Raw genomic sequence first — 24,198 nt, forward strand, 5'->3', positions numbered from 1 at the left:
GGTCACCTCCTCCAATCATCTGATTGAAGGAATGGGACTTGGATGGGAAAAGCAGGACTTTAACCTGTGACAGGAGCATTGGAAGGCAGTGTCCAAACCGTCACGCCACCAGGTTATCTTCACACTTTGCCCTGGTCTCCAGGCACTTTTAAATGTGCCCTTGGGGTGCCGCCATCTCTTTCAGCATCTTACCCTTACACACTGAAACTCTCCTACAGCTGCTTATCTCTTTGAGCCAGTGATTCTTACTGAGCTTAACTCATCTCCAGTCATCTGATTAAAGGAACCTACATCCTGAAGAATTAAGACTTAATGCGCCCTTGGGGTGCTGTCTTTCAAAAGGCTCGCTCGGCACCGAACCCTCAAGTCTTCCAAAAGCAACTTATCTCTATCAGCCACAGAGCCTTAACAAGTGATGTCTCCACCGGTCATCAGATATAAGGAACAGTGGCGGTGACTCGGATGGAAAAATCAGGACTTGAACCTATGACGGAGGTCACAGCTCATCGTCATTGACGATCAAGGTCATTGTCTCCCCTCTGGGAGCTCTAGATTGCAAAGAAATTATGTTTCAGGTGTTAAAAATAATCACAAATTCTTCAGCTCCCAGAGGGGAGCGTAGGCCCCCTGCTTTCCTCGCTTTCACCGGTGAAAAGTGCCCTTTTTCATATTTTTGCCCCTGCCTCTAAAATGCTCCGTGCACCCCACTGGAGTCAGACACACAGGACAAGGACAAGCATGGTAGTAATAATAATAATAATTTATTTAAGTAGAGGAGGACTCTTTGGCAGTGAAGAACAGAGGGACAGAGGGACAGAGGGAGAGTTCATGATGAAGGGAAGTCTCCAGTGAAGCGCTGCATCAAATTGAAGGAAGGTCCTGTGACACAAGTCCAACAGGGGGCAGGAGTGTCGCATTTAGAACCACGTGGTGAAGATAGCTTTTGGGGAGACACCAGTTTAGTCCAAGTCGGAGGTGGAGAGTCCAACTCGAGACCAAGGGGTTGGCACTTGAGTGAACACAGATACTGTATTCTTTTTCAATCTCTTTCATTTAGAGATGGAAAAAAGTAAACAAGTTATATTGCTCTTTAATGATTGGCTTTCATGTTCAATATTAATTTCAGAAATAAGTTTTTGACTCTACCAGTATTGAAATACTATTGTGTCCAAGAGCCCACACTATCCAAGACAGTGTGGGCTCAGTCCTTGAAAATGTGGACTCCGATTCGAGACTCATTCAAGTGAAAAAACTGTATCTACTGGTTTTAACAACATTATGGTCTCTAATAGTGTATTAACAGAGCATGGAGGTGTTTTGAATCATAACAGGATGACGGAATAGATGTGTGGACCTCGTAGTACATAAAGACCCATGCTGGTGTTTGGGATGAACAGATGGAAACCTGGAGGTGGAAGAGTGAGCAAGCTTTTGAACAAGGTTTGTGTATGTGTGTGTGTGTGTCTGTGTGTGTGTGTGTGTGTGTGTGTGTGTGTGTGTGTGTGTATGCGGTTGTCTGTGTGGTTCTGTGCCTATATAAGAAAACTGTTCCCCAGTAAATATATACAAATGAATCACAGTCAAAATCTGGCACTACCAAGTATTTCTCAAGCTGATACACATCTGACTCGAGTTACAAAAACATATAAAAAAAAAATGAACACGTACAAACAAATACAAAGCAATTTGTCGGAAGATCGAGCTCGCACTCGATCCCCCTTCTTCACATACCACTGGAGACTTTCACTCACTGACAAGTGCAACTCTGGTTTAGATAAAGAAAGGAAAGAAAAAAGGTGAAAGGCACCACATTTGAAGACCATTCCCTCGATTGGAGAGCGTCTCCTCACCCCAGCATTGGGGCGCTTAAGGCCATTTCAGTTCTAGATAAGAGAAGACTTGTTAAAACCAAGTTAGAGAACCAATCAGAATGCAGGAATACAGATGCATTCGTCACACAGCTCACAATATGAGAGGGATAGAAAACACTTCGTGCACACTGTGCACACGGCCGACACCATCGCGACCGCGAAAGACGGAAGAAAAAAGGGGGGTTAATAACAACGTCACAGCTCCTGCGGCTCATAAATCAATCAATCAATCAACCAATTAGTCAAATCAATCGATCAGTTGGAAATAAAGAAAAATACAGGACTCCATTCATTCATCAGTAAAGGCAACAGAAAGAACATCTTCTTCTCCTTCTCCTTTTCATCCATCAGTCCATGGGATATCTCTCTCCGCTTACCACCAGAAGAAGAAAAGTTGGATACGGGTTCATGGAGGAGTGGAATACTGTCGTTAGAGGTCACCGGAGTCGAGTCGCTCCTGAAACGTGTGCAAAAACAAAAACCTTGTTGTGACAAGCAATGGGCAGTAGAGGGCGCTATCTCACTCACTGCGTCACAGGCGTCGCTATCGAGAGTCTACTGTGTATTCTCTAGTCCCACCAGCACAGCAGTCACATGACTCGGCCATTAGCAAGGTTTGGTGGTGAAAAAGGCGGAAAAGGTACAGGGAGACATAGACGAACGGATGGGACTGGGTTTCACAGGAGGTGAAGCTGTGAGTTTCACTGTAGCTCTGAAAAAGTCTGAGAACTCGACAGCTTGGGTTTTGGGACTCCAAATAAATCCATCCATCGCTCCGTCCAGAATCTACGCTCTCCATCCAGGCCGTGCACCGTTCGGTTTGGCCCTCATTTCAGGGTCCAGCAGTGCGGTGTCACAGCGTGACCTTGCTGAGCCTGAGCGACAGACTAGCTCGATGCTGCGCCCGTGGCAGCGTGGAGCTGCAGCGGCTCCGTAGCTGCACCAGCCGCCCCGCCGAGCCTCGAACCCGCAGCAGGAAGTCGAAGTTGACAGAGGTGTTCATGGCGTAGAACACGTTGGCGTTGTCGGGAATCACCAGCTCTGAGAGGGTGAGAGGAGAGAGACGCAAAGATTGTCTTAGACAGAATGCCAGAGGGATAAACGGCACTAGTACTGTGCATTCCATGTACACTCCATCAGGGATCCCCAAAGGTTTTTATGGCACGGCTCTGGCTGAGGACTCAACCCCCTGCAGATTCCTTCAAGGACCCCTAGATGGCGGAGGCCTCCAGTTTGACAACCAGTGATTAAAATACAGTATGCATTCTATGTGGGTTGTATTTAAAAAATCGTGAGATAGGATAAGACAAGACAGACGTTTATAAATTGTTAATAAATTATTGTTGTTGTTAAGTAAAAATAAAACTATGCTCACTGTGAAATTTGAGCTGAGTGTCTTTTTAAAGAAAATATTAGAAGTTTTAAAGAGGAACCTACCCCTCTCGTCGGAGATGACCTGCACCAGCTCGTACCCTGCCTGCGGCTCCACCTCCAGGTTATGTTTGGCCATCGCTCGAGAGATCACCGCTGGAGTCTTGTCTTGACTGGTCAGCTGCACGGGGAAGGGATAGAAAACATCATGTTGTTTAGTCAGAGTATTTTTTGCTTCCCAAATATTTCAATGACAATACACACACACACACACACACACACACACACACACACACACACACACACACACACACACACACACACGGTTCCTCACCAGGATACTCTTGTACAAGTTGCCGTTGCCGTGCTCCAGGCTGACTCGGATGATGCAGGCGTCCTGGGCCTGGGTGTTGTAGGCCGGGGTCTGGCTGAGGGAGCCGGGGGACAGGGGGGAGACAAGGGACCCGGGGGACAGGGGGGTGAGGGAGGCAGAGCGGCGGTGCGTGCACGAGGGGCCGGGGAGAGAGGGGGATGCCGGCGTGGTCACGGTAACGCTGGCGGAGGACGAGCTGGTGTCCATTGAGTGGAGGGAGGTGCAGGAGGAAGACTCTGAGAGCTGAGGGAGGAGAGGAGGAGTGTGAGGAGAGTTTTGACTGACTTTTACATTTTTTTTTAAATGTTAAATTGTGCAATAGAAAATATACAAATATTTCAATATATGTACATATTATTAGTCCTGTTCTTCTTTGCCTACTGTATCCAATTCTTTATTTATCTGCTGCAACACTGAACTTCCCCCCTGGGGATCAATTAAGTTTATTATTATGTTATTTTATGTAATTTATTAATAAACCAACCAATATCTGATACTTTTACGGATATAATTCCGTCACTATTTCAATTAGACACTTTATTCATCCCCAGAGGAAAATTGTGCTTGTTAGAGCAGCACACATCAAACAATAAACAACAATAATACAAGTGATAAAAAATAGAAAATCAAAATATTTGGCAATAAACAATAAACCTAAAAAGTAAACAATAAACCTCTGTATCAACCTCATTCACATTCTGACAAGTGGGAAAAATGTGGGAACTTGTGCAAGAATATATAGATATTTTCGTTTGTGTTTTAATTTTACCTTATATTTTTCTCTTTGGCTTTGGCCGTGCAAACGTATGTTTCCCCATGCCAATAAAGCTTTTTTTAACTGAGTTGAATCGAAATATAGACAATTATAAAATGTATAATTAGGTTTAACTTAATATCCTTCCCTCCCCTCTCACCTTGTTGTGCTGGGTGTCGGAGGGGTGCAGGGGTGCGACTCCCTCTCCGTCCGAGGGGCTGGAGTCGCTGGAGGACACGCTGACCGAGTCCATGCTTTCCCCTGAGCTGCCAGTAGGGGGCGACCTGGGCATCTCCCTGACCGGAGAGCTGGCCACGGTCACGTCAGCTCCCAGGAACAGCCTGGGACGAAAGGAGGGAGTATGAGGAGGGATGTCAGCTAGTATCCAGATGCATGACAGTTAACGGTGGGTTAGCGGATTGAAAATGTAGTAATCAAAAACACTGTTAATCTGAAAGGAAAAACAGGAAAAAGGCGCATGTTTGTTTTTATCGTCCATGTGATTATTACTTTGCCTGGCTTTGTTCCTAATAAAGTTGCTGTATGTTGTTAGGCTGCTAGGTGAAGATATTAAACAATTTTTATATTTTTGTTGAGGTTCAGATTACTTGGTGAGTATTTACCATAATTGTGTACCGTTCTAACTCATTTTACTGTCAGTGTGCATGGCCTCAATGAAAAAAAATCCACAGATTGATCGACCATTAAAATAATAGTGAGGTGCAGCCTTATCAGAAAATAATCAGCAAAGACTCAAAGAAGAAGAAAGGAGCTGAAAGTTGTTTTTGTGTGCACTCACAGGCTGAGTCTCTTCACCATGCTCTTTCGGGGCTTGGGCGAGGTGGGGCTGCTGTCGCCGAGACCCTCGATCTCACAAGACAAGGCGTAGCTGCAGAAAATAGGAGAGAAATAACCATCAACACAACAAAAAACATCACTAAACTACTACTGTGTGGTATGAGAGTGAGAGGGAGCGAGTGAAAGGGAGAGGGAGAGAGAAAGAGATCAAAGAGTGGTACAAGTACAATGGATCAACAGGGATCATGGACATGACATTAGAGCTAACAGGGGACGGGAGAGAAGGACAGAGAGAGAGAGAGAGAGAGAGAGAGAGAGAGAGAGAGAGAGAGAGAGAGAGAGAGAGAGAGAGAGAGAGAAGAGTTGTGAAAAAAAGGGAGAGAAAAGGAGAAAGCTTTATTTGTGCTCATGAGAACAATGACCCCCGATGGCCCTCAGGAACTAATTGGCTGTTACGCAACGGTGTGTTATCTGATAAGACGGACGTAAAAGAGGTGCGGAGACACCACAAAGGAGCCGGAGATGGAGCTAGAGCAGGATCCAGCTCCAGCTCCGGCTCCAGGTCCAGGTCTTACCTCTCCTCCTCGCTGTGCTGAGGCTGGTTCCGGAACCAGCGCAGGAAGGCCCGGTCCGAGTTCAGACAGTAGCTGTTACAGGCCGACTGGAGGAGCTTGATCTGAGCGATCACCTCAAACTCCTAGAGAGAGAGAAGAGAAGAGAAAGAGAAAGAAAGAGAGAGAGAAAGAGAGAGATTTAGCACTTATCTACTTGATCCTTCACTTCCAACGTGTCACATGTCAGTTGTCGTTACATGACATCACTCACCCTGCGTCTCTTCTCGAAGTTGATGAGCCCGCCCTGCAGAAGAAAAAGAGAATAAAAGAGCTGTTACAACCTGAAAAACACCCAAAAAGCAGCACTTATGTGCATGTGGAGGGTTGGACAAACAGCTCACCCCTACAAAAACAGACCAGCCCAAATTCCTCACACACTCAGGGAAGCACACACTCTACTGATCTGACAGTGGCTGGAAGCACACACGTACGCACGCATGTACACATGCACGCACGCATGCACACACGCACACATGCACACACACACACACACACACGCACGCACGCACGCACACACACACACACACACACACACACCTCCACCAGGTCGGGCAGCGCTGTGTCTAGCATGGTCAGGTCCGTGAGGAATGTTCCCAGGTATGGAATGGTTCCCTGCATGGCTCCCTGTGGAGAGACAAATAGAAATACAGTACATTTAGGGATGTTTTTTCGTAGCACTGGATATTTTGTATCCAGTGAAAAGCTGAATCAAAGATGATTTGAATTTGAATTGTAGTTTTGAGGGAGTTTTATATGACCCCAAAAGGTTATTACTATCATTTTTTTTTTGTATTTCAAACCCTAAAATTCTATTGAAAACTGAAAAAAGAAACAACAGCATGGTTTTCTTCTGGTAATTTGGGTGAAAAAGTTATGAAACTGTGGTAGGATTAAATAAATTACCTTTAAAATAATAATGGATACACACCCCATTCATCTGCTAAGGGGTTAAATGCAAACATCTTCTTCCATTCCGTTTAAACGGGCTCATTTGTCACATAAATGCCACCGAAGTCTCAGTAATTTCTCTGTCTCACCGTTTCCTTCTGCAGCTGCAGCCTCTTGTGGGTGCGTTTCTGATGCTCCTTGGCACAGCTCTCCAGACTGGCAAACTTAGAAGTGCCCTCCTGCAGAGCGAGTGGAAAAAGAAAAATATGGTGGTTTGTTTTCCACTGGTAGAGACGTTCAGTAAATAGGAATAAACTCACATTTAAGCAATTGGCCTTTTGAGAGGAAACTGAATTTTCGGAAGGATTTTGGACTTTGGTAATTCTCTGCTTTGTCACCTCAGTTCAGAACGAGCCACAGAAGTTACTCACTAACTCATTATTCCGGCTTATGCACATATACATATCTGGTAAGTAAACAAAAGCAAAAAATCTCCAATTAACGAGGGATGGGATTTGCTCCAAAACTCACCCTCATGAGCAGCTCTCTGCTGGTCAGGTAGTTGTTGTGATCGGAGAAGATGTCGGACAGCTCCTCGAAGGTCTGCATGCTGTCTCTGGGTGGACCAGGGGGGACATTGTCAGACATTAGATGTACTATGTTAGTACTAATATAGTAGTAATAAAATAAGTAGTAATACTATAATAACATAGTAATAATAATTTAGTAGAATATAATTATATATGAATAACATAGTAATGACATAGTAAGGACATAGTAATAACAAGTGGTTCTTACTTGTGCACGCATGCCCAGGCCCTCTTCAGCCTGTAGAGGGGGTTCGACTGAAGTGCGGACACGATGGCTCGTAGAGAAGAGAAGTTCTTACGAATACGACATTCCTGAAAGAAAGAATGAAAAAACACGTCAGTCATTACTCGGTAACTTTGCCATTAGATTCACAAGATTCACAGATTCTTCTTATGTGTGATGGTCACAAAAACAGCTAGATTGAACTTCAGTAAAAAAAATGGTTGGCAAAGTGAAGGAGGGTGTAAATACTGCAAATACGGCAGGTGCAAAATAGGAATGCATTTCTTTATTCCATATTACAAAATAAAAGCCTATTTTTTAGACTGTGAAAAAGAGAAGCAAGTGAGTATTTAACATGCCAGTGCACTTAATTATCACATTTAAACAGCATTTTTGTAATGATTAATTGCAAACATTCATTGAATAATAGAGAAAATGCACATGTTAACTGATTATGACATTTGATTGCTGATAATAGTTAGTTCATCCTCAGTACCTGAGCGATGTCTATCCAGCGCTGGATGATCCGCGCACGGAGGTGAGGCCTGATGTGCCGGTGCCTGAGCACCGTGCACACCACGCAGCCGGCCACGGCGTTGAACTGGGTGATGGTGGCTCTGATGGTGGGAGCGCTGTGCTTGTTGTGTTTCTTGTCCCTCTGAGACCAGATGGAGCCCAGGCAGTGGTGGGGCACCACCTTCTTAAACAGCAGCTGGAGCGTACAAAGGAAGATATACGGATAATAGTTTTATATACAGATAAAAACTTTTTTCATTAATTATTAACTTATTCATTGACTTTTGCTATTGGCCTTTGAACTCACCTGACCAGGCTCAAATAAAACAATTGGCACAAGACTATGAGTACTTTAATACTGTCTGTGTACTGTATAGCACACAGGAAATGATACTACTGAATGGTGAAAGCGTTGTGGTTTAAGTATTACAAATATATAGGAGGAAAGTTCTGCTGCTGAAGCCAAAACCAAACTAAACGATGACCTCTTTAAAAAAGAATCTGACATGTAATCGATGCTGCATTTTTTTGATAGAATCGGTGAGAACAACACAAACTGACGTTGTTTAGGTGATTTATATAAACATTTCTAGTTATTTGCAGTTTAAATGAGGGAATGTGTCCTGCAACATGAAAAGTTAAACATCAAATATAACAGTTATAGGAAAAGACTCGGGAAGGGCTGGAACACATTTCTGTTGCTGCCGTGACAATTGAAAATTGTTTAATTTTATACTTCACCGGAGTTAAGACATTTCTTCACTACACTAATGTTTTTCAAGTCATTTCGAGTTTTTGAGTTGACCGCCTGCGTCCTCGCTACGACAGCAGTTTGACCGACACTCAGCCACACCTCCTCTCTACCCTCCCCTCTTTTTCCTCCCTCCATTCCCGTTGCTGTCTCACCGCGTCCATAAAAGTCAGCTGCTCGGCCACAAGGTCGGCCTCAAACGACAGGAAGTCCTCCTGGACCTCGATTTCCACTTCCTCTTCCTCGCCCAGGCAGAAGGAGCCGTTGCCGTGGAAACCACCTAAAAACAGCCAAGCATAATTGGACTTATTAATAGCGGTGGCATTGAACGGAAAAGGAGGATATTGGCAGTCTAGGCCATTTGATCCCAAACAGTGATATAGGTTTATTAGGTTTTCTTTTTAATTTGGTAGAAGATTTACTAAACAATAGATGTTTCAAGCCCTAATCTGCTTATTATGGTCAAAATGCTACAACAGCATGTAGAAATAATATTTTAAATTAAATTGAGCCACTCACTCAAGTAGCAGCTACTTTTAGTTGGACTTTTGGTTCGTGGGGTCTGACTCCACCTCCTCTACATTTCGGACCCTTACCGTCGGTTTCGTCCAGGCCGGCCTGGCCCTGCAGCTGCTCCAGGAGGCCCCGGGCCCGTCGAAGGGGCTCCGACCCGGGCAGTGCCCTCTGCAGATAGACTATCATCCTGTGGAGGCAGGGGTAGTCTGGAGGCTCCTGGAAGTCCTCTGGACACTGGTCCAACCAGGCACGCAGGATGGAGGCCAGGGCACTGGGGGTAGAGGGGGAAAAAGTTAAAGAGGAGAAAAGAGGAAAGCTTGGATAGATATCATGAATGTGGAGGTAATGTTTTCTGGTGTGATAGATAAATAGATAGATAGACATCTTACTTTCTAATGGCTCCTTTGGATTCAGAACCAGGATTTCTGTCTGTGTTTCCCTCATTTTCTTCTATACTTCCATACCTGGCAAAAAACAACAAGGTAAATATAACTCCAGCAACTATAAGTTCAAATACAGCCATGGCAGTTATTGCAGAGTTATTAGACCCATTAAGACCAGATGCAACATTTGCATGTTTAGCAGAGACAAAGACAACAAGGAAAGAATATCTACATTTTGATATGAAACTCTCCTGTGTTGTAATGGCAATGTGGCCAAAACAGCACAGCATCAGTATATTATACTTATATTTGAGACAATGCAATAGTATTTGTATCTTGGAATATGAATTATATTCTAATAAGGTGCCCTCCACTTTATTCCAAAGAGTATTGTGTAGTGGAGCGCAGGTGTCCCATTGTCACAAAGCAGTTCCTCCCCAAACGTATTTCATTATTATTCAGTTAAGGATTTGTTGAATGGGAAGAGTTGAGCTCTCACCTGTCGAGCAGGAGCTGCAGGACCGTCTGCGTGCTGGCGAAGGCTCTGTACGTGGACAGGAAGATGGAGGTGTAGGTGAGGTCGTTGTCCCCGAACGCTGTCAGCAGCGTCTCCACCAGCCGTTCCAGCGTTCCGGCCCGGATGCTCCGGATCTTGCAGGTCTCCAGCTGGCTCACCGTGTGGCCGGGGGGCAGACGATCCCCCTCCGCCTGAATAACACAACACACATTTTTCAGCGCTAGGTTAAAGGCTAAAGATAACATGAAGCCATGCGTTTGATGCCATAGCGCCTGACACTACAAGACTGTTTGAATCGATATTTTTTATGACGCCCTCAAGGTTCCTCCATGAAACGTTGAATGGTGTTTGATGGTGTTCTAGCTTTGCCTTTTTAGAATTTCGTTCATTTTTTACTGTTTAAGGGCCGAAGAGCTGTAGCTTTTTTTAAACCTGACTGGGGCCAGGTTTTGGGCGTCTGGGTCTTTCCGTCTTTCTCCTTGTGCTCATGTGGATTTTTTTCCACCCCCATGCAGTGAAATAGAACACATAGATACTCCAACACCATCACATTTCACCCTCAGAACCGTAGATGGTACATGGGTTCTGGACTACGGTGGCCCACCGCCTTTAGTAGTACAACCAGTGAAATGCAGAGGACAAGATCCTGGTGTATGCAAACGATTCCACTCCCATTGTTCTATCCACCATTGCTTGGTCTTGAATTCCTCGCCCCGGGGTTCAAGTAAAGTTGTATCTTATCTTATCTTACAGCATCTTAAAGGGGCACTGTGGAAGATTCTCTATAGCTGTTTACACGGTGAGTTAACAACCTTTAATCACAATCAATTATCAATATACCCCCTCTCCTCTCTCTCAAGGTTCATTTCAACATTCCAGCTCTGCATATGGAACACTCGCATTTGCAAGAGTAGTAAAAGGGATAGACAAGTGGATAAATGTATTGCAATTTACAGTTTGTTGACCTGTAAACAGACACTAGAGCATCGTACAGAGTGCTCCTTCAACCACATCAGCTGCTGTTTATACCATTGTTTGAGAGTGTTTCAAGAAACTTCATCATAAGCAGGAGGAACGGTCCAGGGGGGCTACATGGGCCTCGCATGGTGTTGCCTGCTGGCCTCTCGAGGTGCGAACATCTGCGGTGCAGCTTCGGGTCAAGCAGCTAAATCAGCACTGAAACCGTTCTGCGCAGTGCAGAGCTTTGACTTGAACGTGGATAAAGTTGGACTTCCACAGCAGGAGTTGAGGCCTTCGGCGGAACAGGGGAAAATAAAAGACCGACACCCGGAGAACGCCAACCTATATTTAATCCTGATTTCCATAGATGTGTCCAAGTATTGTGTCTTACACGGAGAGAGGGGGACCAGCGAGAAAGACAAGCAGACGGGGAGAGTCAGAGCAAAGAGGGCAAACGAGAGTGAGAGAGAGCAAGGCAAATAAAGAGAGAGACCTTGGTGCAGTTAGCACGCTACAACAGGAAACACTCCAATCTGCTTTTAATCACAGAGCACCCCTCATCCACCCCCAATCTCCCTCACCCTCCCCAAATCCCTCCACCACCCCCATCCCTCCTCTGGCTAAGACAGACAGAGGGGGGAGCAGAGCCTCACCCCTCTCACCCTGCCCTCACCCCCTGCCTCTGATAACTCAAAAACACGCAGCAGACTAAAACCAATTAGTGCGAGATGACCTACTGTACTGAGCTCTGCATAAAGACGGATTACACACCAGCTACAGTACAACTACACACTGCGACTACACTGTATAGTACACCACACAGTACAACTACACACTACGACTACACTGTAAAGTACAACTACACACTACGACTACACTGCGTAGTACAACTACACCGTAAAGTACAAATAAACCGTACAGCACGACTACACTGTACTCTACGACTACACCATACAGTATAACTACACACTACGACTCCACCATACAATACATCTACACATTACAACTATTCCATATAGTACAGCTACACACTACAACTACACTATACATCTACACACTACAACTATACCATATAGTACATCTACACACTACAACTACACGTACAATATGACTACACTGTACAGTAAGTCACGATATGTCTAGCCGTACCATACAATTACACATTACAACTGCACTGTACAATACAACTACACACTTTGACCACACCGTACAGTACAACTATACAGTACAGTACAACACATTACAACGACACCATACACTACGACTACAACGCACAGTACAACTACACAACGTATTTATGTTGGTCTATAGTCATATTGATTGCAAGTGCAGTTGTTCGCTCTTCAACTTACGATAGAGTGCATACAATGTACAATACCAACATTGTTTAAATCAACACAGATATGATGTGAATGGACGGCAGTCAACAGTACGGTCCATTCAGTCCTACTAAGTGCTGGTTTCCTGGCTTTTGGGGGCTAATACTGTAGCAATCCCAAATGTGCCTACGAGACAACAACAGGCAAACACTACAACATCCTGATGGTTGTTGTGCGATAAGGCGAAAGCCCAAAGAGTTTTTAAGCACATCCAGATAAACTCTTGCACCGTGTGTTACTATCACAATAAACCCAGGGAACAAAGAAACAATACTTCTGGAGCAATGACTTCATGGAACATAATAGACCCTAATGCAGCTGCTTTTGTTCTGCCGCTGACAATGATGCACGTCACTATTAGTTCAAGTTATGAGGGAAAACAACACAGGTAACAGCTCATTGTACTCTCTGAAAGAGTACAAGTCGTACAAAAACTGCTGCAAAGTGTTCTAATCGCCCCTTCTTGCTGTACCAGCAAATCATAAAACATCAGTATTGCAGGGGAACCAGGCGTTTTTCTGGCAGCCAGTGAGGTCAGGAAATCACATGTTTTGGCTGAGCGGCGCGGCTCGCCAGCGCAGGGTGTTGTCTGTGGCGGAGAATAACAGCGCAAATGTTAAAATAATTAAGCCGATCGTGGATCACGACGCTGTGAGACGTGACAGGCAGCAGATTACAACAAAACAGTTTAGGTTTATTTGTTTTGTTTTGTTTTGCAGACTGCAAACAACACCCCAATAAAAAGTCTATCTGAAATGCTCGTTTTGTAGGAATTCACAAAAAAAACAAACACATTTCTACAGCATAATGACTTCTTTCTGACGTAAGGTACTGTTTTAAGTCCCTCTCGACAGCGTACAAATTACACAAGGACACAAGGACAGCGAGAAACCTGAAGACTTGGTCTATTACTGTAGAGCGAAGATAAAACCTATCATTTGTTTTCCCCTCCAATTTGCATAGCCCAAAAAAGACGGATGACTCAGGCCTGCACGGTGGGTTCACCACACAATTTAGTAGACCCACCGTCTGCTCAAGCCTACGTCAACTGAACATCCATATATGTGTAATTCCGTTTATTTAAACTTAATAGTGCTACCCGGTCGTCACGCCATTACCTGGTCACGATGTTTACCGCCCTTTGTAAATATATCTCACATACGTTGTCTGCACTTTATTGTTTATTACATTTACCTTGAGTCATGTCAGAGACACTATCCAAAGTGATTGACACTAACTTTGTCAGTAGAAGTGAAACTACGGAACATCGGCAAGTTACATCCGCAGCATTAGAGTAAGGATAAGATAGATAAGGATTTTTTTTTTTTTATTACCAGGGAATTTACAGGGTTCCTGCCACTAGAATGAGGTGAGCTTAACAGCACTTTGCCAACACTTCACTGTGTATAATAAAGCGTTTTCGCAACTCTAGTACAACACATGCTACCTGTGGTCAAACCAAGAACTAGTTCGTCACAAGAGGATCCTTCATTCACACGAACAAAATGCTCATTAGCTTGTCGTTCACTTATCCTTTACTTGCTTAGAAGGCCATTTTCCAGGCGTTCATCCAAATTTCAAGCACATTTTTAGCCTTGAAAATATTTTGAAATGAAACACTAAGAGTTTAAGACTTCAACTGTTGACCTGATGGAATGAGGTTTCTCATGTTTATTCTTCGTTTGTTTTGTAACCATAACGCACCGATCCAAAAAGTGACATCTTTTGTTTACTTCAGTGTGTACTTGGACTTTTGATTGGTGGCGTCTGCAGGAGCTACTCACCCCCAGCCATCTGGCTCCCTTGTTAGCCGCTTGCTGGATCTGGACCCTCTTCAGCGTCACGTTGTAGATGGCTCCCTCCTCCACCTCCTCCCCCCAGTCCTGCACCGAGCTCTGGGCGGAAAGCAGAACACCAAAACATCTTAGAAAAGGAGCTACTATACTACGCACAGAGAAAGAAGATTATGGCAAAGGACCACAGGCGAGCACTGGCGTTCTCAGCACTGTCGGTGAACTAGTGGTTCGTTTGTCGGGATAGCTTGCACACTTGCACTTTGGGAAGAGTGTTGAGGAGGCCGATGAGTAAATAAAGTCTGGCAAATGCACAAAGATGTTGTTGGGAGCACAATAGAACAGTTTTACATCAAGAAAATGTCGCATCAGAGAAACTTCCACGGTAAATTCTTTGTGCTCTGTACGGTCCCGTGTTTTCAATTGAAACGACAGGACCAACTGGACACGAGCCTTGACTTTGCAGGGGCTCTTTCTTACCAAGAAGGAGGTTGACCCGTTACGTGTCCAATCCCGACCAAGTATGTAGGCTGTCCCCGTTCAATCGCAGGTCTCCAACAAGGCGAAAGGAATCCCCGTTTTCATTTCAATGGCGCCTAACCAGGAGCACTGAGGCAAGAGAAGACTTACACACTGGTTTTTCCTCAATAGTCCCTGGTCTTCGTCGCACACTTCAGCGCTGTAGTTTAAAGTTCACTTTTCTTTCGCCTGACCTTGCAAAGCGCATGGATTTTTGGCGCTACCACATGGAGTGACTTTGACAGATGTAGTGAAATGGATATAATCTCTATTGACAGCTCTTCGTGAGAGAAACCGGAAGAACAAGTAAATACGCAGGGAGACTCACACTCTTCCTGGGAACAGAAAAGGAGATCTAATTACAGTACAGAAGAAGAGACAACGGCATTTCCAGCCCAACAACAGCTTTCCCTCACTCCTCCGACCATGTCTATTTTCCTCTGGAACCTCCTTTTTTCCATCTCTCTGCTATGCCTGGTTATAACTACTATTGGATAGTCTACTATTCGAAGGTTTGCATGAAATAGATAAACCTCATGCCATTGACATCTCAGACCTCAGATGGTAAGAACAGGAGTCATAGATTTTAATTTTAGTAATTTAAGACTACACATTTCTCGGTCATGATACAAGGATCTCCCGATTTCATCACGATATGAACAGTACAGCTGAAAGACAATAAAATGGTAATAATGCCGAGGCCAACTTGCTGTCTGTTTTCTCAGTATCCCCCCCTCTGTTTTTCCAGAACTGGAGTGGCTTACTGCAGCTCGGATCGAGCCTTCGAGGGCGAGCTCTAAACCAAACAAACCCCAAAAAACTGAGATCTCCATCTCTCGTTCTACACAGAAAAATGATTGCAAAGAAATAATAGTTGGTTCAAAATAAGTTTGACTAAAGAACCCTTTTGTTTCATTGATGGCTCTTCATGTTCCTCTCCATGGTTATGTTGGATATTAAAGCTTTCATTTAAATTCTTATTTGAGTTATAAAAAAAACAAAAAAAAAAACATGTTTGGTTCTGGTTGTCACCTTTTTTTCTGTTTATTTTGTTTTTTAGCCTTGTGAGGTTGTCTGTCTCCCAGATACCCACTGCATCTGACTCAACATGAGACATCCCACAAAACCAGGGAAGCCTATGATCTGCCATCAAGACTCAAAGGCAAACTGAACCACACTTTCCCAGTTGTTTTGGTCTGTGGTTACATCCAAATAAACTCCTCCCTAAAAAACACGCCATTGCTTCTCTTTGACTTGTCGCCAGTGGGGAAAGCCGAGGTTAGATCTTGTTTCTCGTCCACTCATCCGCTCATCCACCGTCGCAGCTCTCCACAGGGACGTTCCCGTCTTGCGTCTTTCAAATGACGGCACGAACAACGCAATAATAAACACCACAGAACCAAACACAAAAGAAGGTCGAGGAAAATTTGTCGGGGAGACAGCAGAGCTGCTCGGGGGTTCGTTTAAGGTCTCCTTTTATCAACCCCAACTGCCTGTGACGATGGAAATGTGGTATCTAGCAAAGTTCTTCAGAGTGGGGCACCAACTCATGTATACAAGCAAGTATTGAAAGACTGTGGAGCACTTGTTAGATATTCTGCCAAGGAGTCGTGTGACCAAAGACAAGAGATTGTGCACCTCGGTTCAAAGACCCAAGTTTGCAGTGACACAAGGCCAAGACCACGTCACACCATCCCAACACGCACACGGTGTTATTTGACAATTTCTGTCTCAGGTTCTGATGAGACCCCTCACACTCAAACACACACACACACACGCGCCGTACACACGCATGCCGCACGCGCTCACACACACACACACACAAACACAGCTAGGAACGCCAAGTTGATTCATAACCAAAAGTCATTGCCAAGTGCTCACAAGCGACGGCCAAGATCGCTCTCGCTCGTCCCGACTTTCCCCCCATTTAAGCTCAACGCCGGCGTCCTCGCTCTCTGTGGAACATTGGGCGACGGAGTGGGGATGCCAGCTGGGGGTCAGAGGTCGCACCCGACCGTCAACAGGCTCAATGGCCCGGCCTGACGGCTGGTGCCGGAGTGGACGGATGCTAGAGTTTGAAAGAGAGAGAGAGAGAGAGACCTTGAGGAGGAATGGAGGAAAGCAGCCGTTCCAAACAGCCACAGGTGCAATTGAGAATGAGAGAAAGGGAGAGAAAGAGAGAGAGAACATGGGGCCCCCTCACCACAGGGGAAAGAGAGGAGTTTAACAGACTCTGACAGATTAAAAGAGCCTGTTTTTCTGGGTTTCCTGTCGTTTTCCTGTGCAGCGCTGCGTTTCGCAACATCTACTCTGCCAGCGTCTGTTCTCCACCTTTTGCACAAACCTTCCCCTCGGTCAGCAAGTCAGAGGTCTCTTGTCCCCCTCACCACCCACCCACCCTCCCTCCCTCCCTCCCTCCCTACATCTCTGTGGCTGGCGGCGGGCTGGCCCAGAGACAGATAAATACATCAGTCCATGAGTCACGCAGTCCACACTCCCAACACAATAGCAGCCGCTCTCGCTGTCGTCCAGCCTGAGCTGCTGAGTTCACAGTCTGCCCAGAGCCCATTCTTTGTCAGGAAAAAAAGAGAGGGAGAGAGAGAGAGAGGGGGAGAGAGAGAGAGAGAGAGAGAAAAGGAAAGGGAAAGAGAGAGAGGGAGAGAGAGAGAGAGAGAGAGAATGTATTTCGCTGCAGGGTTTTCCAAAGCCCTGGCCGTTTTGTATACAGACCTTTAGGGCTTATTGTGGTAAAACCAAAGCCCTGCAACCCCCACAGCACGGGAATCAAAGCTAAACCCAAAACTCCCCCCAAAAAAATGACCCAGTTTGGTCTGGCATCGAACACAAATCGATTTAAATCCCAGAGTCCTCGGCCGGTGGAGAGCTAACAGCGAGCGTGACATATCAGATGAGCCCTGTCAGATGTAAACAGGAGATGACTTCCAAACTGCACAGCATGGGGATTTGGGGGGGGGGGGTCATAGTGTCTACATACAGTTTACTGTACATACAGAATATGTACAGAATACGTACAGTATATAGCACGTATAGTGTGTATACATAGTATAGCTTATAAATACTGTACATTCACCATGTCCTAATGAAGCTTTAAATGTTGATAGAGCAGTATGGTTTGTTGTTTATGTTTATTCTGTATTGCCATTTCAATGAATTATCTATCTATCCATCTATCTATCTATTAAATCTATCTATCTATCTATCTATCTATCAGAGAGTTTAACTTATGTCTGTTAAGACCATATTTAAGTACCTTTAACACAATTTTTTGGACAAATCACCTTGCTCTTATTCTAAAAAGTATTGCAGATAAGTATAAAGATATCTATCAAGTAGAACCATGGCAGGATATGAACCAGATGATTCTATCAACTGTTAATAATTTGAGGTCAGATAGCATTTTCACCAAACGACAAAGGGAGCAATTCTGTTCAAATGAAGACCGCAGCAATTCAATTTTTCAATTGAATGACGTTTAACGCCTGGTTTGTGCCAAAAAAAAAAAAACTAGTTTAACATATTTTGAAATTTTGAAATTTGAAAATTTGAAATTCAGACTTTTGAACTTCCTGGAGACACCCTGGGTATTTCATACGTCGCTTCTCTGCGCTTTCCCTGCATCTAGGGCAGCTGGACGCATTGTTCTCTCTCTATTTCTCTCCCGGACTGAAGTTTTCACATCCACACAGACATGGAGCAGAGGAGGGAACTAACGGATCTGGATCAAACTCTCATATTCCACTTCAGTTCACTTTCCACACCGCGAACCCTCGCGAACCCTGTTGCTTGTTTTTTTGTTTTGTTTTTTTTTTTTTGTTTTTTTTTTTTGGAGGGTTGAAACAACGCACAACAACCACAGCAATTAGAACTCAGTATTTAAATCCACCCCCCTCCTCTTCTTTTCCTTTATCCCCGACTTTCCCACCCCCCTCTCTCCCCCATGCAGCGCCAACCCAGTAAACCCTGCATTGCTCCACATAATGGAAAACAACAGAACTTTCGTTTTCTTTTCTTTTGTTTCTTTTACCATCTTATGTTTCCAGGAGAACCTCATGGTCAGTGCGTCTCTCATGGTCCATCAGAACGCGCTGGGTCCGCATCGCACCGCGCGCTCCCGACAAAATCCTCTCGTATTCCGCGTCTTCACTCCAGAGTCCAGCGCGCACACGCACCTTCCAAGCGCACAGCGGCACGGGGTCTGTTGTCTGACTCCGGACCCTCCACCTCCTCCTCCACCTCCTCCTCCTCCTCCTCCTCTCTTTTACTTTTCTCCTCCCCCTCCTGCCTTTTTTTTTTTTTTTTTCACAGGACCCCCTCCCTCTCCTGCTCTCTCTCTCTCTCTCTCTCTCTCTCTTCCTCCCTCTGTTGTTGTTGAATGGCCACACACACGCACACACACGCACACACACACACGCACACACACACACACACACACGCGCGCTACGGTTCACTTAAGCTCCTCCCACTCCCCCACCCTTTCTCTTTCTCTTTTTTTTTTTTCCTCCAGGGTTTTCCAGCAGTCTGCTGTCGAAATGGAAGAGTAATGTGGCCATCAAGAAAAATAGATATCATCATAATCATATCATCATAATGTCATATTATTATGAAGATGTGAAAAGGCTGCCTGACATTAAGACATCCTTGTTTCATTTTATTGTAAAACGAGAAAAAAACAATCAACTTTCTTCTAGTCATTTTGATATTTAAATGTTTTAATTGTAATTTTTATTTATGGCATTGATGGCCCTAATCCTTGTGTGTATTTCCACAAGAGAGGATTAGGGCCACCTGAAAAATAACATTGCCATGTGGGAAAAAAAGAGTACTGAGAATAATGTTTGAAGTCGGAACACTGAGGCAAAACAGTCAAAATTCAGATAAGAAAATAAATAATAAATATGAGATTAAAGTCAGAGTTCTGTGGAATAAAAGGTTCAATTCTGAGATTAATATCGGAACTCAAAAATATTTTTCCACATTGTAGTGACTTTCCTCATATGGCCCTCATCCTCCTTCATAGCTCTCCGGGCCTGCGTGACACGACCTGTCACACAAAGAGAATGTTGGAATAATAATTTCACGTGTCAGGACAATAAATCACCAGTAATACGCTTCTTGTGCGTAAAACAGCCGTGGACTTGTGATGCGTGCGTGGGACAAACAAGGAAAGCTTCTCTGGTCATTGCCAAGCATTGTCCGAAATGGGTGACAGTGAGCCACAGTGCTCCAGTGTGTGTGCTACGGTTTGTGTTTGTCTGTGTGTGTGTGTGTGTGTGTGTGTGTGTGTGAGTGTGTGTGTGTGTGTGTGTGTGTGTGTGTGTGTGTTTGTCTGTTTTTGTGTGTGTGCGCGTGTGTTGTGTGTGTGTGTGTGTGTGTGTGTGTGTGTAGTCCCACACATATGAATAAATGGAAAAGATTAATATCTGCACTTTTTGTGGGAGCTGTTTATGCATTGTGTGGTGATGATTCAATATCAATTGTTTTCCAACACAAAGAAACTTGAACACATTAAAAGTCTGTCAAAATGTCACACACGGCAGATTAATGCAGAACCAGCAATGTGTGTGAAAAGAAATAAAAACCTGATGATGATGATGTGTCTCAGTAGGAGGTGCACGTCCTCAGACCCCACCCCCCATCACCCCTCCCCTGGCTCCCACAGCTTCAGCCCATAATCCATGTCATGCACAACATCAGCTGCTGTCACACTCAACACAACATCATCGAGGGGGAGTGTATCCACGTACATACACCAACAAACATACACATGCACCCCAGCCCGCCTTGGCGTCACCGCTCCCTCCCAGCGTGCACAGCTCTCTGGCACCAAAGCCGCCAGGGCCACAGTGCTACCGGTTTCAGAGCCTTCTGCCTGGAGGTCCAAGGCAACGAAAGGCCACGTAAATCTGAAGTCTGTGTGTGTGTGTGTGTGTGTGTGTGTGTGTGTGTGTGTGTGTGTGTGTGTGTGTGTGTGTGTGTGTGTGTGTGTGTGTGTGTGTGTGTGTGTGCACTGTCTGGATTGCTGACGGCTGTGTCAGTGTGAGCTTCTCTGGCTAGCTTTTAGTTCCCAGGCCCGGCTGTCCCGGTGTCCTCCAGGGCTCTGGGAGACCCAGAGGGGCAGTGGGAAGGTCGTGGCCCCTGGCTTGGCCCCTGGCTCGGCCCCTGGGGAAATGGGGAGGATCTCACAGAGGGAGTGATGTAATCTCTCTGCGCAAACAAGACGCCTGACAAATGTGACGGCTAGTCTCAGCAGTTTTGTTGTTTTGACTGATGAGTGAGCGCATATAGACAGACTAACATTTCAAAAAAATTACAAACTCTTAGGCCCAAGTGTGTTAAAATGTGCCATAGAAAAAGGGTTACTTCAGGCACACTCACACCACACAGGGATCCAGAAAGTCTAGAAAAGAACAAAAGATTGACCAGTTGAACCAGAACAGATTTGGTTAAAGTTTAATGCATTACAATTATATTCGGCAACAGGACTCTGTCGTGGGAGCTATAGGGGGGCTGGTGGAGGCAGCCACTGAACTCCACCAGACATTCCAAGAACAGAACAGAACCTGCTGCAACCATGACGGGAATGATATCATTGTAGTTCAATAAAGACACACAGCACGAATGAATGATAAACATTTAGCCATCAAACTACAATACAAGGCGGTAGAAATAAAAGCATAGCATGTATCAAAGCATGACCAGAGGGAGGATGGCCAAAAAGTTTATTTTTACTTGAAGTATACATTGATCGTGGGGTATTTGAAGATATATATATATATATATGCACAGAATAAGCCCATATCCTCTTCTGTGGCTTATCCCTCATACCAAAAGAACATTTCTCTTAAAAGAACGTCCCTGCAGCCATCACACAGATCCTCTAGAAACAAGTCTCTGATACAAATGCTGGGGACTTGCACCTCAGGGGCGGTTCACTCTTTGTAATTCCACTGGAATCTTCACTGGAAGTCTGACGATCTGCACATCAAAGGGCCCTCAGGGATAGTGGCAGCACCGAGTGACTCGATGGCAAAATGTGATAAAAGTGATGAAAGTGCCACGCTTTCTCTGCCGTCTGAGCTGATAAAGCCCAGAAGGAGGCAGCACATTTTGTCTGCGGCGGCCAAGGATGTGCTCACACCCAGGCCGGACAAAATCACAGTGGAGGAAAAGCACACTGTGGAAGCTGGCCATTTGAAATGATAACGTGATAATAACACGGGGTTTAAAATGGTCTCCCATCTTTCATAATCCGACAAAGGCCTGTTTGTACAAATGTAGTGTCAGACGTCATTTCAAACCCGGTGTGCGGGTCATTTCTTTCATTCTCCGGAAAGAAAACCTGGCTTTTCTTTGACAGACGGATGGCGTAATGACTACAGCATCATTTCAGTACCAGGCGCTCAGAGCATTCAGCCCGAGCACCGAAAGAGAAAGAAGGGGACGAACAGAGGAGGAGCAGTCTGCCTGTTATTGCACCATGTGGGGAAAAAACACACATTCCAGGAAATCTCCCACTTCCTGCTTTCTGCCGCCTCCTGACTCCAGAGAGGCTGCTGGTCTGGGCCTGGTCATAGAGAGGAGAGGAGAGGAGAGGAGAGGAGAGGAGAGGAGAGGAGCGAGGGGGAAACAAGATGAGGTGACAGGAAAGAGGCAGAGAGGAGGAGAGGAGAAGAGATGAGAGGAGAGGAGAGGAGAGAAGATGAGTGGAGTGGAGTGGAGAGGAAAGGAGAGGAGAGGAGAGGAGAGGGGTGGAGAGGAGGATAGAGGGGAGCAGAAAAGGGGAGTCAAAACATGAGAGGAGAAAGAGGAGAGAAGAGAGGAAAGGGCAATAGATTGTAGAGAGGAGGAGGAGAAGGAGGGGAGGGGAGAGAAGAGGAACAGGAGGGAGGTGGTGAAGAGGAGGAAAGAAGAGGAGGAGGGGGAGGAAGAGGAGAGGAGAGGAACGAGGAGGAGAAGAGAGGAAAAGAGGAGGTGGAGATGAGAAGAAGAATGGGTTGAGAGAAGGAGAAAGAAGAAGAGGAGAAATAAAAGAGGAGAGAGGAGAGAGGAGGTGAGAGGAGGAGAGGGGTGGAGGAGAGGAGATAAGGAAAGTAGGAGTTGTAGAGGTGGAGGAGAGAGGAGAGGGTAGGGTAGAGTAGAGTAGAGGGAGGAGAAGAGATGAGGAGATGGAGAGGAGAAGAGGAGGTGAAGGAGGGGGGAAATTAGAGAGGAGAATAGAGGAGAGAAGAGAAAGGGAGGGGAGGAGGGGAGCTGAGAGCAGGGGGGGAGAGGAGAGAGGAGAAGAGAAGAGAGGAGAGGAAAGAAGAGGAGGGGAAGAGAGGAGGGTAGCCGAGAGAGGAGAGAGGAGGGGGAGAGGAGATAAAATCCAATAGGGGAAGTGAATGAGGAGAAGAGTGGAGGGGAAGAAAAGGGAGGAGGGCAGGTAAAGGGAGGACAAGGAGGAGGAGGAGAAGGAGGAGGATGACGTCAACTCAGTGACAATCGACTCTTCCGCCGCCTCCCAGACGAAAAGCAAATTCATCTTTGACATTGCAGTGGAAAATACAAGTCCTGACGGCTTTCCTCTCTGATAAACAAGAAAGAGAAGGACAAGAGGAGAAGAGGAAAAGAGGAAAAGAGACAGATCGCTCCTTTCATCCTCAGCACGGAGAGCGGAAAGTTGTTCCAATAACGTGAAAGATGAAGCGCTAAACATCCCTTGTAGAAGATGCACTCACACACCATATATGCACCACAACTGTCAGCGAAACATGTGGAGAGCTGATCCAGGGTCTGAGTGCCACACACACACACACACACACACACACACACACACACACACACACACACACTTTGGCTGAAATGTTTGCGTGTGGTTTGTGGGTTTGTGCAGCATTCTGTCCACTAGGGGGCAGAGTCCATCAAAAACGGTGTTTACATGGAGGCAGCACAGGGTTCTACATCAGTGTACATTGTGTCTCGAAAAGGGTCAAATGAGAATCGAATCAATCTGGAACATTGGAACAATCAAACCAAAACACAAAACCAACGTCATTGCTATCTGACCCTGAAAAGATAATATAAATTGGCACACGATCTCTATACTGTCAGATATGAAGCAGAGTAAGTACAGGCTCAGTGACCACAGTCTAGCCATTTAGAAAGGCAGAAAGACACAAAAGAATCTCCGCTGCCGAAAGAGCAAAGATGATGTGGACAGTGTGAGACAGGTGAGGTAGAGACAGAGATGCACTTCCTTCTGCACTGTCAACAATACAAACACATCAGACAACACTTTTTTCTGTTGTTATTGTCTCTAATATATTTGTTCTTGTTGAGGGCTACCTCCCTTCTAGCTTTGGCAAATCTGTTGTAATTACTG

The 24,198-nt window shown here is 45.3% G+C and overlaps 1 protein-coding gene across 1 annotated transcript; it reads right to left on the minus strand.

The window, feature by feature from the left end:
• Positions 1–741: 741 nt before the first annotated feature.
• Positions 742–19,000, minus strand: rgl1 (ral guanine nucleotide dissociation stimulator-like 1). Its single transcript, XM_080010108.1, has 18 exons — positions 18,862–19,000; positions 14,289–14,399; positions 10,148–10,356; positions 9,655–9,729; positions 9,346–9,536; positions 8,905–9,029; positions 7,979–8,194; positions 7,468–7,571; positions 7,201–7,285; positions 6,819–6,908; positions 6,319–6,405; positions 5,993–6,025; positions 5,743–5,864; positions 5,169–5,258; positions 4,530–4,710; positions 3,577–3,858; positions 3,309–3,423; positions 742–2,912 (listed from the first exon to the last, which is right to left on the minus strand). The coding sequence occupies exons 1-18, from the start codon at positions 18,904–18,906 to the stop codon at positions 2,725–2,727; spliced, it is 2,349 nt and encodes a 782-aa protein (XP_079866234.1). The 5' UTR covers positions 18,907–19,000; the 3' UTR covers positions 742–2,724.
• Between the last annotated feature and the right edge of the window lie 5,198 nt (positions 19,001–24,198).

This window comes from Zeus faber (assembly GCF_960531495.2).
Source record: "Zeus faber genome assembly, chromosome: 1".
Classification (NCBI taxonomy): domain Eukaryota; kingdom Metazoa; phylum Chordata; class Actinopteri; order Zeiformes; family Zeidae; genus Zeus; species Zeus faber.

What these genes read in the sequence shown, in the direction of transcription:
- rgl1 (XM_080010108.1), bottom strand. Translation starts at nt 18,906, where the DNA reads ATGAGAGACGCACTGACCATGAGGTTCTCCTGGAAACATAAGATG. An exon ending in AGCTGACTTTTATGGACGCG is followed by an intron (nt 8,195 to 8,904) that starts GTGAGACAGCAA and finishes TGTACGCTCCAG; the next exon opens with CTGCTGTTTAAGAAGGTGGT. An exon ending in GCCTGGGCATGCGTGCACAA is followed by an intron (nt 7,286 to 7,467) that starts GTAAGAACCACT and finishes TGGTCCACCCAG; the next exon opens with AGACAGCATGCAGACCTTCG.